Source organism: Salvelinus namaycush, unplaced genomic scaffold, assembly GCF_016432855.1.
Source record: "Salvelinus namaycush isolate Seneca unplaced genomic scaffold, SaNama_1.0 Scaffold186, whole genome shotgun sequence".
In the NCBI taxonomy this organism is placed as follows: Eukaryota; Metazoa; Chordata; class Actinopteri; order Salmoniformes; family Salmonidae; genus Salvelinus; species Salvelinus namaycush.
Genome location: NW_024058630.1, coordinates 93,284 through 108,524, shown reverse-complemented (window position 1 = coordinate 108,524; position 15,241 = coordinate 93,284). Strand labels below are relative to the sequence as shown.

The window sequence follows — 15,241 nt, the reverse complement described above, 5'->3', positions numbered from 1 at the left end:
TCTTAAAAAAAAAAAACTTGTTATGCACAAAACAAATGTAGGCAGCAGGGATCTAGTTACAGGAGAGGTTTGATTGTCTCTGCTGTAACCAAGAAGCTTGATCTTGCAAGCTAGCCAAACCAAATGGTAGCTAGCTAGCCAAACCAAATGGTAGCTAGCTAGCCAAACCAAATGGTAGCTAGCTAGCCAAACCAAATGGTAGCTAGCTAGCCAAACCAAATCGTAGCTAGCTAGCCAAACCAAATCGTAGCTAGCTAGCCAAACCAAATCGTAGCTAGCTAGCCAAACCAAATCGTAGCTAGCTAGCCAAACCAAATCGTAGCTAGCTAGCCAAACCAAATCGTCGCTAGCTAGCCAAACCAAATCGTCGCTAGCTAGCCAAACCAAATCGTCGCTAGCTAGCCAAACCAAATCGTCGCTAGCTAGCCAAACCAAATCGTCGCTAGCTAGCCACACCAAATCGTAGCTAGCTAGCCACACCAAATCGTAGCTAGCTAGCCACACCAAATCGTAGCTAGCTAGCCACACCAAATCGTAGCTAGCTAGCCACACCAAATCGTAGCTAGCTAGCCAAACCACATCGTAGCTAGCAAGCCAAACCAAATGGTAGCTAGCTAGCCAAACCAAATCGTAGCTAGCTAGCCAAACCAAATCGTAGCTAGCTAGCCAAACCAAATCGTAGCTAGCTAGCCAAACCAAATCGTCGCTAGCTAGCCAAACCAAATCGTCGCTAGCTAGCCACACCAAATCGTAGCTAGCTAGCCACACCACATCGTAGCTAGCTAGCCACACCACATCGTAGCTAGCTAGCCACACCACATCGTAGCTAGCTAGCCACACCACATCGTAGCTAGCTAGCCACACCACATCGTAGCTAGCTAGCCACACCACATCGTAGCTAGCTAGCCACACCACATCGTAGCTAGCTAGCCACACCACATCGTAGCTAGCTAGCCACACCACATCGTAGCTAGCTAGCCACACCACATCGTAGCTAGCTAGCCACACCACATCGTAGCTAGCTAGCCAAACCACATCGTCGCTAGCTAGCCAAACCACATCGTCGCTAGCTAGCCAAACCAAATCGTAGCTAGCTAGCCAAACCAAATCGTAGCTAAAGCTCTGAGCTGTAAATAACATGATTTGTAGCACCGAGCTTTAGGCCACACCCCAAACCCCAAAAATGATGAAAATGACGTTATTTCAAAGTACCCCGGCAGACGGTAGTACCCCGGCAGACGGTAGTACCCCGGTAGACGGTAGTACCCCGGTAGACGGTAGGCTATATAAGGTTTACTGCCCAAGCCTAGTCAGAGGTGGCATTGAAGCATCTCTCTCCTCCAACAGCCAGAGGTTAGAAGTTAGTCCTTCTCCCTCTTAGCCCTGGTCTCTGGCCTGCTGGCCCTGGTCTGTCTGGTTAGCCCTGGTCGCTGGCCTGCTGGCCCTGGTCTCTGGCCTGCTGGCCCTTCTCCCTCTTAGCCCTGGTCTCTGGCCTGCTGGCCCTGGTCTGTCCGGTTGGCCCCGGTCTCTGGCTGGCTGGCAGGTTGGCCCCGGTCTCTGGCTGGCCCCGGTCTCTGGCTGGCTGGCCTCGGTCTCTGGCTGGCTTGCCGGCCCTGGTCTCTGTCCGGCTGGCCGGCCCTGGTCTCTGTCCGGTTGGCTGGCCCTGGTCTCTGAACTCTGATATCCCCTCCTGATGTGGGCCTGGTCTCTGATATCCCCTCCTGATGTGGGCCTGGTCTCTGATATCCCCTCCTGATGTGGGCCTGAACTCTGATATCCCCTCCTGATGTGGGCCTGGTCTCTGATATCCCCTCCTGATGTGGGCCTGGTCTCTGGTATCCCCTCCTGATGTGGGCCTGGTCTCTGATATCCCCTCCTGATGTGGGCCTGAACTCTGGTATCCCCTCCTGATGTGGGCCTGGTCTCTGATATCCCCTCCTGATGTGGGCCTGAACTCTGATATCCCCTCCTGAGGTGGGCCTGGTCTCTGGTATCCCCTCCTGATGTGGGCCTGCACTCTGATATCCCCTCCTGATGTGGGCCTGGTCTCTGATATCCCCTCCTGAGGTGGGCCTGGTCTCTGGTGTCCCCTCCTGAGGTGGGCCTGGTCTCTGGTGTCCCCTCCTGAGGTGGGCCTGGTCTCTGGTGTCCCCTCCTGAGGTGGGCCTGGTCTCTGGTGTCCCCTCCTGAGGTGGGCCTGGTCTCTGGTGTCCCCTCCTGAGGTGGGCCTGGTCTCTGGTGTCCCCTCCTGAGGTGGGCCTGGTCTCTGGTGTCCCCTCCTGAGGTGGGCCTGGTCTCTGGTGTCCCCTCCTGAGGTGGGCCTGGTCTCTGGTGTCCCCTCCTGAGGTGGGCCTGGTCTCTGGTGTCCCCTCCTGAGGTGGGCCTGGTCTCTGGTGTCCCCTCCTGAGGTGGGCCTGGTCTCTGATATCCCCTCCTGATGTGGGCCTGGACTCTGATATCCCCTCCTGAGGTGGGCCTGGTCTCTGGATCCCTTTGTGCCTCGTGGAGCTCCGTGCCACATGCTAAATGTTACTTGAATAGAGATCATATCATGCTGGAGATGTTCAACCGTCTCCACCGCGGCCGGCGTCCCCACTCACACTCTCTGTTATACAAGGCAGCCAGGAAGCCGTCCCTTTTTTGAGGCTTCTTATCGACATCAGTTTTTACCTCTTGTGTTCGTGCGCTATCTCTCTTGCTCTCGTTCCCTTTCTCCCTCTCTCTCCCAATCTACTTACCCTCTCTCTTACAATCTTCCCCTCCCCCCCGTCCCTGTGTCTGCGGAATACGAATGCAAAGTTTCGGTATGAGGCTTTTTTTAGAATTTAATAAAATGTTCAGACAGTATTAAATCGCTGGTGTGTTTCTCCCCCCCCCCCCCCCCCCCCCTGTTCATATTTAGGCAGATGGGGGGGGGGGGGGGGGGGGGGGGGTAATATGGAAATGCCCAAAATATGAATAGTTCTGTGTACCGTGCTTAAGGCAATGGTTCCACGTGATCTCATGTGCACCTTGGAATGGATTTACATTCTGCCAATTAGTTTGCTCAATGAAATGTAATTTCAAATAGAACTGGCAAATGAGAAATTCCGCAGGAGCCTTTTTCTCTGTGTCGAGATAACCAGATTTATTTTACGTGGAGCAAAGGAAAGGAAAAGCGGTGATGCTAGACGGGTGCATAATTTCTCTAATCAGTAATTCTAATGTCTTTTTAGCTAGTCTGGTGGAATGTGGGTTGAGGAGGAGAAGAGCTGCAGGGTGAATGCCTCAGCTTGGCAGGCTCCTTTACATAGCATTGCAGTAAAGTAATGGGGACTGGACCCTGCTGCTGCTGCTGCAGTAAGCAGACAGAGAGGTGTGGCGTCCTGTGTGTGTCTGCTCTCTTCGCTGCTCCCAGTCCCGTGTCACTTCCCGTCTCTTGCCGTGTCGACGAGCACGTACGGAGGTCGTCGACACGCATTAATCACACTAGCAGCTAGCTCTTCTCCTGCTCGTTAGCTGTTCCCTCCTCAAGTTAGCAGCGGCCCTAATAGCCATGTCTTAATGAGCTCTAATTGAGAATGGGCAATTTTCATGGTCAAAGCCATTGTGAATTTAACAAAGACACTTCATCAGTCTTCTAGTATTGCTATTGAGCAGATCGGCAGCTACTGCTCTGCTGCCACGTGTCTCTATCAACAACCCAGGTCAGGAGCTACTGCTCTGCTGCCACGTGTCTCTATCAAATCAATTGTATTTATATAGTCGTTCGTACATCAGCTGATATCTCAAAGTGCTGTACAGAAACCCAGCCTAAAACCCCAAACAGCAAGCAATGCAGGTGTAGAAGCACGATGGCTAGGAAAAACTCCCTAGAAAGGCCAAAACTTAGGAAGAAACCTAGAGATGAACCAGGCTATGAGGGGTGGCCAGTCCTCTTCTGGCTGTGCCGGGTGGAGATTATAACGGAACATGGCCAAGATGTTCAAATGTTCATAAATGACCAGCATGGTCAAATAATAATAATCACAGTAGTTGTCGAGGGTGCAGCAAGTCAGCACCTCAGGATTAAATGTCAGTTGGTTTTTCATAGCCGATCATTAAGAGTATCTCTACCGCTCCTGCTGTCTCTAGAGAGGTGACAAACAGCAGGTCCTTCAAACAGGAAGGATATAACCCCACCCACATTGCCAAAGCACAGCCCCCACACCACCAGAGGGATATCTTCAACCACCAATTTACCATCCTGAGACAAGGCCGAGTATAGCCCACAAAGATCTCCGCCACGGCACAACCCAAGGGGGGGCGCCAACCCAGACAGGAAGATCACGTCAGTGACTCAACCCACTCAAGTGACGCACCCCTCCTAGGGACGGCACGGAAGAGCACCAGTAAGCCAGTGACTTAGCCGCTGTAATAGGGTTAGAGGCAGAGAATCCCAGTGGAGGGGAACCGGCCAGGCAGAGACAGCAAGGGCGGTTCGTTGCTCCAGAGCCTTTCCGTTCACTTTCACACTCCTGGGCCAGACTACACTCAATCATAGGACCTACTGAAGAGATGAGTCTTCAGTAAAGACTTAAAGGTTGAGACAGAGTCTTCGTCTCTCACATGGGTAGGCAGACCATTCCATAAAAATGGAGCTCTATAGGAGAAAGCCTTGCCTCCAGCTGTTTGCTTAGAAATTCTAGGGACAATAAGGAGGCCTGCGTCTTGTGACCGTAGCGTACGTGTAGGTATGTACGGCAGGACCAACTCGGAAAGATAGGTAGGAGCAAGCCCAAGTAATGCTTTGTAGGTTAGCAGTAAAACCTTGAAATCAGCCCTTGCCTTAACAGGAAGCCAGTGTAGGGAAGCTAGTACTGGAGTAATATGATAACATTTTTTGGTTCTAGTCAGGATTCTAGCAGCCGTATTTAGCACTAACTGAAGTTTATTTAGTGCTTTATCCGGGTAGCCGGAAAGTAGAGCATTGCAGTAGTCTAACCTAGAAGTAACAAAAGCATGGATTAATTTTTCTGCATCATATTTGGACAGAAAGTTTCTGATTTTTGCAATGTTACGTAGATGGAAAAAAGCTGTCCTTGAAACAGTCTTGATATGTTCGTCAAAAGAGAGATCAGGGTCAAGAGTAACACCGAGGTCCTTCACAGTTTTCTTTGAGACGACTTTACAACCATCAAGATTAATTGTCAGATTCAACAGAAGATCTCTTTGTTTCTTGGGACCTAGAACAAGCATCTCTGTTTTGTCCGAGTTTAAAAGTAGAAAGTTTGCAGCCATCCACTTCCTTATGTCTGAAACACAGGCTTCCAGCGAGGGCAATTTTGGGGCTTCACCATGTTTCATTGAAATGTACAGCTGTGTGTTATCCGCATAGCAGTGAAAGTTAACATTATGTTTTCGAATTACATCCCCAAGAGGTAAAATATATAGTGAAAACAATAGTGGTCCCAAAACGGAACCTTGAGGAACACCGAAATGTACAGTTGATTTGTCAGAGGACAAACCATTCACAAAGACAAACTGATATCTTTCCGACAGATAAGATCTAAACCAGGCCAGAACTTGTCCGTGTAGACCAATTTGGGTTTCCAATCTCTCCAAAAGAATGTGGTGATCGATGGTATCAAAGGCAGCACTAAGGTCTAGGAGCACGAGGACAGATGCAGAGCCTCGGTCTGACGCCATTAAAAGGTTATTTACCACCTTCACAAGTGCAGTCTCAGTGCTATGATAGGGTCTAAAACCAGACTGAAGCATTTAGTATACATTGTTTGTCTTCAGGAAGGCAGTGAGTTGCTGTGCAACAGCTTTTTCAATTTTTTTTGAGAGGAATGGAAGATTCGATATAGGCCGATAGTTTTTTATATTTTCTGGGTCAAGGTTTGGCTTTTTCAAGAGAGGCTTTATTACTGCCACTTTTAGTGAGTTTGGTACACAACAGGTGGATAGAGAGACGTTTATTATGTTCAACATAGGAGGGCCAAGCACAGGAAGCAGCTCTTTCAGTAGTTTAGTTGGAATAGGATCCAGTATGCAGCTTGAAGGTTTAGAGGCCATGATTATTTTCATCATTGTGTCAAGAGATATAGTACTAAAACACTTAAGTGTCCCTCTTGATCCTAGGTCCTGGTAGAGTTGTGCAGACTCAGGACAGCTGAGCTTTGGAGGAATACGCAGATTTAAAGAGGAGTCAGCGACTGCCATTAGAAGGCATCATGTTAATGTTACTACCTAGCTACGGCTGTTGGAAGTCCTGACGAACCATGTCCAGATAAAGCGTCCGGAGTGAAAAAGTTGAATGAAAAAAAAAGTTGTGAGGGGAAAAACAAAAAATATAAACAGTAATTAAAAAGTAAAAACTGTAAAGTTGTCAGGTAGCAAAGTAAGGTTGGCAACAAAACGCACAGCAACACGTAAACAAGTCTGCAAGTTGCAAACCATCTCTGTTTCTTTCACCCTCTCTCTGACTCTCTCTCTGACTCTCTCTCTGACTCTCTCTCTGACTCTCTCTCTGACTCTCTCTCTCTCTCTCTCTCTCTCTCTCTCTCTCTCTCTCTCTCTCTCTCTCTCTCTTTCTCTCTCTCTTTCTTTCTTTCTCTCTCTTTCTCTCTCTTTCTCTCTCTCTTTCTTTCTTTTGCTGTTACTGTTGTGACACAGGCTCTTTTATACCGTCTACTTCAAAGCTAGATTAAAACCATCCGGGGCAACTCTGCTGATCAAATGTTAAACTCCTAAGCAAGGTTCTCTTCTGTGATTCACAAAGGGTCCTGTTCCATTTTAAAGGGAGAACCAATAGATGTGTGTGTGTGAGAGAGAGATCGGTGCTCCTATACCGTTTAGTGTTACAGAACTTTTTTTTTCTCGCAGAAGTTAAAGGGACGGATGCCGCCACAGCTGGACCATCAACATCGAGATGTACTATATTATCTGTTGTCAGGGAGACGGTGAAAGTCAGCTGAGTCTTCTGAGGATCCATCTGTAGCCTTGTGATTTTAATGATGATACAGAGAAAACGGGGACCTGAACATAGGACTGGTTAATATGGACTAAAAATCCTATCTACATTATTGTCAAACTTTTTGGTCGATTCACAATATATATTTCTCTAAATAAGCTTTGTTGTACAATTTGTAAAGGTCAAATACACTGCATTTCAAGCAGTCAGCTATAATCTAATGAATTCAGAGCTTGTGAAACTATACCTAAGATAAATATAAACCTTCCACAAACATCAGACCCATTAATAATTAAATGATTCTATCAAAATAGTTTAACCTGCTTTTTTGTAATAATCACTGATCTGCGTTTCAAGTCTGTGAAAATGCCGTTTGTTCCAAATGTAACCAGAACCACGTATAATCATCATTCACTAATGATGACCAACTTCCTGTAGCTGGCATTATAGAAAATGAACACTGGTCTCATTAACAATATCCCACGCGCTGGTGATTAGCCCACGCGCTGGTGATTAGCCCACGCGCTAGTGGTTAGCCCACGCGCTAGTGATTAGCCCACGCGCTAGTGATTAGCCCACGCGCTAGTGACTAGCCCACGCGCTAGTGACTAGCCCACGCGCTAGTGATTAGCCCACGCGCTATGAGGTTGCGCCAACGCGGTATGGGGTTGGCCTTCCTATTAATACATACACCATGCCCCTCCCACCAAGCCCTGCCCCACCAAGCCCCTCCCCCTGTCACCAAGCCCCTCCCCTGCCCCATCATCTGCATAGAAGGTAATAATTCTCTCAAATGTCTAGAGCGATTCCCATTTGTGAAACAATTTCAAATGCCACAAATTCACTCCTTGTTTTAAGAGGTGTAAGTTGGAAGCCCAGAGATGAGGTTATCATCAACCAAGAGACATATGGCGCAACTGTTGTGAAATGTATCCTTTTTGTATTTCGCTGGCATCTTGTGTAATGTTCTCCTCTCTGTCTCTCTCTCTTGTCTCTCTCTCTTGTCTCTCTCTCTTGTCTCTCTCTGCTTGGTTGCAGGCTCACCGGTCGAGTCTCAAGGTTCAACAGACACAGACGGGGAGAACATGACTCACCGGCCTGTGCCAGAGCTTGGCATGGGGCTACTGTGCCAGCCTCACCCCTACCAGGCCCTCTGATGCCCCAGTGAAACATGACAGAGAGGCTGTGAGGCTTGGATCGTCCCCCCCGTCCCCTGTCCCGACAATACTCTCAACAGTTCCCCTAACCCCTAAACTCTCCATCCTGCCCCACCATGCTGCGTTTCCTGCCTCTGAAGCTGGGTCGTCTCTACCGTTGTCTGAAGCTTCTACTGGTGGTCGGTCTGTTTGTTATCCTCCTGATGAACACCCACAACCTGTTCGCCTCCTTCCAGAAGAACGAGCTGACGGACCGCCGCTTCATCAACCTCAACAAGTGTCCCGCCTGCTTCGGCACCAGTTGGTGCAGGAAGTTCATGAACGGCCAGGTGTCCTTCGAGACCTGGGGACGCCTACGCTTCCTGGATGTCTTCAACGTCAAGAACGTGTATTTCGCCCAGTACGGAGAGCCACGCGAGGGGACGAGGCGCGTGGTGCTCAAACGCCTGGGATCCAACCAGGAGCTGGCGGACATTGACCAGAAGATCTGTAAGAGAGCTACTGGCCGTCCGCGCTGCGACCTCATCCAGGCCATATACAAGACGGAGTTCGCCAGGCTGAACGGTGACGTGAGGCTTCTGACCCCTGAGGTGGTAGAGGGCTGGTCTGACCTGGTTCACTGCCCCTCCCAGAGGCTGCTGGACAGGGTGGTGCGACGCTATGCCGAGACCAAAGACTCTGGCAGCTTCCTGCTGAAGAACCTGAAGGACACAGAGAGGATGCAGCTACTGATGACCCTGGCCTTCAACCCTGAGCCCCTCGTACTACAGGTAGGACCTACAGCCTTTTAATACCCTCTTCTACAGCTACTGATGACCCTGGCCTTCAACCCTGAGCCCCTCGTACTACAGGTAGGACCTAAAGCCTTTTAATACCCTCTTCTACAGCTACTGATGACCCTGGCCTTCAACCCTGAGCCCCTCGTACTACAGGTAGGACCTAAAGCCTTTTAATACCCTCTTCTACAGCTACTGATGACCCTGGCCTTCAACCCTGAGCCCCTCGTACTACAGGTAGGACCTACAGCCTTTTAATACCCTCTTCTACAGCTACTGATGACCCTGGCCTTCAACCCTGAGCCCCTCGTACTACAGGTAGGACCTACAGCCTTTTAATACCCTGCCCTCTTCTAGTGTTTCCTCTATGTTACTGCATTTAAAAGGTCAAGGTGTCTTCGTTGTTTCCTATTGGTTATTACCTTCTGAGTGAGATGCAGTGTCAAGACTGCTGACATGTTTTAGAGAAACCTGTCGAAGCCAGGTGCCAATTATACTGTTAGGCCTATTTGACCCTTTCTACAGTGTGAGAATTTCACCAGAATGTTCAACTTAAAAATATACATGTATAAACTAGGCTATATACCGTATACTGGGGTATTGTATGAACTAGGCTTGGGCGATATACCGTACATACCGTATACTGGGGTATTGTATGAACTAGGCTTGGGCGGTATACCGTATACTGGGGTATTGTATGAACTAGGCTTGGGCGGTATACCGTATACTGGGGTATTGTATAAACTAGGCTTGGGCGGTATACCGTATACTGGGGTATTGTATGAACTAGGCTTGGGCGGTATACCGTATACTGGGGTATTGTATGAACTAGGCTTGGGCGGTATACCGTATACTGGGGTATTGTATGAACTAGGCTTGGGCGGTATACCGTATACTGGGGTATTGTATGAACTAGGCTTGGGCGGTATACCGTATACTGGGGTATTGTATGAACTAGGCTTGGGCGGTATACCGTATACTGGGGTATTGTATGAACTAGGCTTGGGCGGTATACCGTATACTGGGGTATTGTATGAACTAGGCTTGGGCGGTATACCGTACATACCGTATACTGGGGTATTTGGAAAACGCCACGAGAAGGTTTTTCAATACCTTCAATACCGTTGAATTTTTTTTAAATGTTTTATATTTTTTATATAGTACCAGTCAAAAATGTGGACACCTACTCATTCAAGGGTTTTTATTTATTTGTACTGTTTTCTTATTTCTCTCAAATTTTGTGTAGAAATATGTGTACATCCCTGTTAGTGAGCATTTCTCCTTTGCCAAGATAATCCATCCACCTGACAGGTGTGGCATAATCAAGATTTAGATTAAACAGCATGATCATTACACATATACACCTTGTGCTGGGGACAATAAAAGGCCACTCTAAAAATGTGCAGGTTTGTCACACAACACAATGTCACAGAAGTTTTGAGGGAGCGTGCAATTTGCATGCTGACTGCAGCAATGTACAACAGAGCTGTTGTCATTTATCTACCATAAGCCGCTACCGAAGTCGTTTTAAAAGAATTTGGCAGTACGTCCAACCGGCCTCACAACCACAGACCACGTTTAACCACTCCAGCCCAGGACCTCCAAATTATTTTTCTTCACCCCTGGAATCGTCTGAAAACTCATTCTGATTGGCTGGGTCTGGCTCCCCAGTGGGTGGGCCTATGCCCTCCCAGGCCCAACCATTGCTGCGCCCCTGCCCAGTCATGTATTTATTCGACTGTTAGAATGGTGACGCATCATTAACCGAAGATGTCAAATTGGCTTTAGGCCTACATTTTTCACTAGGAATGACAATTGTTAATGCACTATTTATCAAGCGTTGGTGCTTATGCTTGCACACCTTGCAGGTTGATATGCATCTGATGCGTATGCTAAAGAGGTCGCTTCTCTAGCGGGTACTGATAGGCTGAAAGGCCAGGCGGTTCTAGTGTTAAAGGTGCAGGAAACCCGTCTGCCCTCGGCGGCTCTACAGGAAACCCTTCTGCCCTCAGGGGCTCTACAGGAAACCCGTCTGCCCTCGGGGGCTCTACAGGAAACCCTTATGCCCTCAGGGGCTCTGCAGGAAACCCGTCTGCCCTCGGGGGCTCTGCAGGAAACCCGTCTGCCCTCGGGGGCTCTTCAGGGAACCCGTCTGCCCTCGGGGGCTCTGCAGGAAACCCGTCTGCCCTCGGGGGCTCTGCAGGAAACCCGTCTGCCCTCGGGGGCTCTGCAGGAAACCCGTCTGCCCTCAGGGGCTCTGCAGGAAACCCTTCTGCCCTCAGGGGCTCTGCAGGAAACCCTTCTGCCCTCAGGGGCTCTTCAGGAAACCCTTCTGCCCTCAGGGGCTCTGCAGGAAACCCTTCTGCCCTCAGGGGCTCTGCAGGAAACCCTTCTGCCCTCAGGGGCTCTGCAGGAAACCCTTCTGCCCTCAGGGGCTCTGCAGGAAACCCTTCTGCCCTCAGGGGCTCTTCAGGAAACCCTTCTGCCCTCAGGGGCTCTTCAGGAAACCCTTCTGCCCTCAGGGGCTCTGCAGGAAACCCTTCTGCCCTCAGGGGCTCTGCAGGAAACCCTTCTGCCCTCAGGGGCTCTGCAGGAAACCCTTCTGCCCTCAGGGGCTCTGCAGGAAACCCTTCTGCCCTCAGGGGCTCTGCAGGAAACCCTTCTGCCCTCAGGGGCTCTGCAGGAAACCCTTCTGCCCTCAGGGGCTCTTCAGGAAACCCTTCTGCCCTCGGGGGCTCTTCAGGAAACCCTTCTGCCCTCGGGGGCTCTGCAGGAAACCCTTCTGCCCTCAGGGGCTCTGCAGGAAACCCTTCTGCCCTCAGGGGCTCTGCAGGAAACCCTTCTGCCCTCAGGGGCTCTGCAGGAAACCCTTCTGCCCTCAGGGGCTCTGCAGGAAACCCTTCTGCCCTCAGGGGCTCTTCAGGAAACCCTTCTGCCCTCAGGGGCTCTGCAGGAAACCCTTCTGCCCTCAGGGGCTCTTCAGGAAACCCTTCTGCCCTCAGGGGCTCTGCAGGAAACCCTTCTGCCCTCAGGGGCTCTGCAGGAAACCCTTCTGCCCTCAGGGGCTCTGCAGGAAACCCTTCTGCCCTCAGGGGCTCTTCAGGAAACCCTTCTGCCCTCAGGGGCTCTGCAGGAAACCCTTCTGCCCTCAGGGGCTCTGCAGGAAACCCTTCTGCCCTCAGGGGCTCTGCAGGAAACCCTTCTGCCCTCAGGGGCTCTGCAGGAAACCCTTCTGCCCTCAGGGGCTCTGCAGGAAACCCTTCTGCCCTCAGGGGCTCTTCAGGAAACCCTTCTGCCCTCAGGGGCTCTTCAGGAAACCCTTCTGCCCTCAGGGGCTCTGCAGGAAACCCTTCTGCCCTCAGGGGCTCTGCAGGAAACCCTTCTGCCCTCAGGGGCTCTGCAGGAAACCCGTCTGCCCTCAGGGGCTCTTCAGGAAACCCTTCTGCCCTCGAGGGCTCTGCAGGAAACCCTTCTGCCCTCAGGGGCTCTTCAGGAAACCCTTCTGCCCTCAGGGGCTCTGCAGGAAACCCTTCTGCCCTCGGGGGCTCTGCAGGAAACCCGTCTGCCCTCGGGGGCTCTTCAGGAAACCCGTCTGCCCTCGGGGGCTCTTCAGGAAACCCTTCTGCCCTCGAGGGCTCTTCAGGAAACCCTTCTGCCCTCGGGGGCTCTGCAGGAAACCCTTCTGCCCTCGGGGGCTCTTCAGGAAACCCTTCTGCCCTCAGGGGCTCTGCAGGAAACCCTTCTGCCCTCAGGGGCTCTGCAGGAAACCCTTCTGCCCTCAGGGGCTCTGCAGGAAACCCTTCTGCCCTCGGGGGCTCTGCAGGAAACCCGTCTGCCCTCGGGGGCTCTTCAGGAAACAGAAGGGACAGGGCTGTCAGTCAGGAGAAGAACAGAGCAGGGCTGGGTGTAAGACCAACCAAACCCTCCATTAGGACCTGATCCCGACGGTCACTACCAGATGGTAAGATGGATAACCTATGGCAGCAACTAGTCTGGGGGCGCGGCTCTGTTGCGACCTGCAGTGTGTGTGACGTTTGGTGTGGCGTTATCTTATGTTTTTAATTTGTACACTTAGTGGCGTTATTTTATGTTTTTAATTTGTACACTTAGTTTACAAACATTCTGCCAACCATGGATTTCCAGTGGTGGGGTGTTGGACTGATCTTGTTGATCGTGTACATACCCGCTACGAACGGACTAAATAATGAAAACGCTGCTGGCAGCGGAATCCAATACAGCAGGGAGTTTTTACTACAATGCAACTCAAATACGAACGCGATGGATATCCCAATGGCCCATCTAATACCTGATTGTCTGCGAGTGGATTACAAACCCAAATGCAAACGTGGAAAACGCGGGGGAATCAGACAACGACTTAAAAAAATTAAGAACAAACTTCCCTTACCCACCACCTTGCTGATTAATGCCCAGTCACTGAGGGGGAAAGCGGATGAGTTGTCAGCGAATCTGCGCTTCCAACACGAATATCGGGAGGCCTGTTTGCTGGCAATTACTGAGACTTGGCTGGATGACAGAGTCCCGGACAGAGAAGTGGAGCCGGCCGGCTTCACCCTGGTCAGAGCGGACCGCTATCTGACAGTCACAGGGAAACTTCACGGCGGGGGCGTCTGCCTGCTTGTCAGGGACCAGTGGTGTAAATCGATCCTGGTAAGAGAGCGACTCTGTACCCCCGACATTGAACTGCTTTCTGTGTCACTGCGACCTTACTATCTGCCCCGTGAGTTCCCCCAATTGTTTGTTACCGTTGTGTACATTCAACCAAAAGCTAATATAACAAAGGCATCAGAGATTATTTATAATCTGTCACAGAAACTGGAATCCATCTCCCCCGACGCACCCAAATTTATTTTAGGGGATTTTAACAACTGTACCTTGCGCAAAGTCTTGCGCACATACCATCAGTATGTGAAATGTCACACTAGGAAAAATAGGACTCTTGATTTGTGCTATGGGACAATACCAAAGGCGTTCTCTGCCACCACCAGACCTCCTCTGGGGACATCAGACCACAATGTGGTCTACCTCAGGCCAACTTACTGTCGCCTCCTGGAGAGGGAGAAACCCACAGTTAAAACTGTCCAGATCTGGAATGACAACAGTATCACTTGTCTCCAGGGGTGTTTTGACTGTACAATGTGGGAGGTATTTGAGGACAGCAGCTCTGATCTGGATGAACTCACAGAGGTTATTTCAGACTATGTAAACTTCTGTGTTGAGTCAGTTGTGCCTACTAAGACCTGTAAAATCTTCCCTAACAACAAGCCTTGGGTATCAAAACATCTAAAATCACTACTTGACAGGAAGAAGGCAGTTTATGCTGGGGGTGATAGACAGGCTTTAAGAGATGTACAACGTGAGATAAAAAGACAGATACTGGTGGACAAGGAGGCATACAAGCAAAGGGTGGAGAGGACCCTCTCCTCAGGAAACGCAAGGGTGGCCTGGCAAGGGATTAAATCCATGGCTAGCGCCCCCCATATAGGCAGGGGAAAAACCAGTGCTGACCTTGGGGGATATGAGGGCCAGAACATGGCTAATGAACTGAATGTTTTCTTCTCAAGATTTGAATCAGACAACTTCGTGTCGGAGGTAAAACAAATGGAAGCATCATTACAAATGTTTGAGAGAGTTGTTGTTCAACAGTCTGATGTTCTAAAGTTGTTCAGGGGATGTAACACATACAAAAGCCCAGGCCCAGACAAAATAAGTGGGCATGTGTTAAAGCACTGTGCTGAACAACTGGCTGGTGTTTTTACAGACATTTTCCAATCCTCACTCAACCAGCAACACGTTCCAGTATTGTGGAAAAAATCAATAATTATACCAATTCCTAAAGTATCGAATCCCTCTGTGCTGAATGACTATCGCCCTGTCGCTTTGACATCCTTAGTTATGAAATGCCTTGAGAAAATTGTGAAAAGTCATATTCTCAGTGTCACCCAGAAGCTCCTCGACCCATTTCAGTTTGCCTATCAGACCAGCAGAGGAGTTGATGATGCCATTCTTACCCTCCTTAACATGGTCTATAGACATCTAGAAGGTGCCAAATCCCATGTCAGGGTTCTGTTTGTTGACTTTTCTTCTGCCTTCAACACAATCCAGCCCTACATTCTGGCACAGAGACTCATTCGGGACTTTTCCTTAGATGGGGGGCTGGTTTTGTGGCTGTTGGACTTCCTGAGCCAACGCTCACAGCGAGTCAAAATAGGTCCCCATGTGTCGGATATACGCAATACCAACACAGGCTCTCCTCAGGGATGTGTTTTGTCCCCACTTCTGTACATCTTGTACACTAATAGTTGTACTAGTTCCCATACTGACAGACACCTCGTTAAGTTCGCTGATGACAC

General features: G+C 50.0%; 1 protein-coding gene across 2 annotated transcripts in view; it reads left to right on the top strand.

The window, feature by feature from the left end:
* Positions 1-15,241, top strand: part of LOC120037766 (divergent protein kinase domain 2A) — a 123,580-nt gene that overhangs the window by 15,062 nt on the left and 93,277 nt on the right. Inside the window, exon 2 of one of the 2 annotated variants that reach the window (XM_038983733.1) lies at positions 7,976-8,864. In XM_038983733.1, coding sequence (XP_038839661.1) covers positions 8,211-8,864 — 654 coding nt within the window. In that variant the 5' untranslated portion in view covers positions 7,976-8,210. Of the gene's footprint in view, positions 1-7,975; positions 8,865-8,913; positions 9,189-15,241 lie in introns of those variants that run through there. The other variant, XM_038983734.1, reaches the window with a different exon arrangement.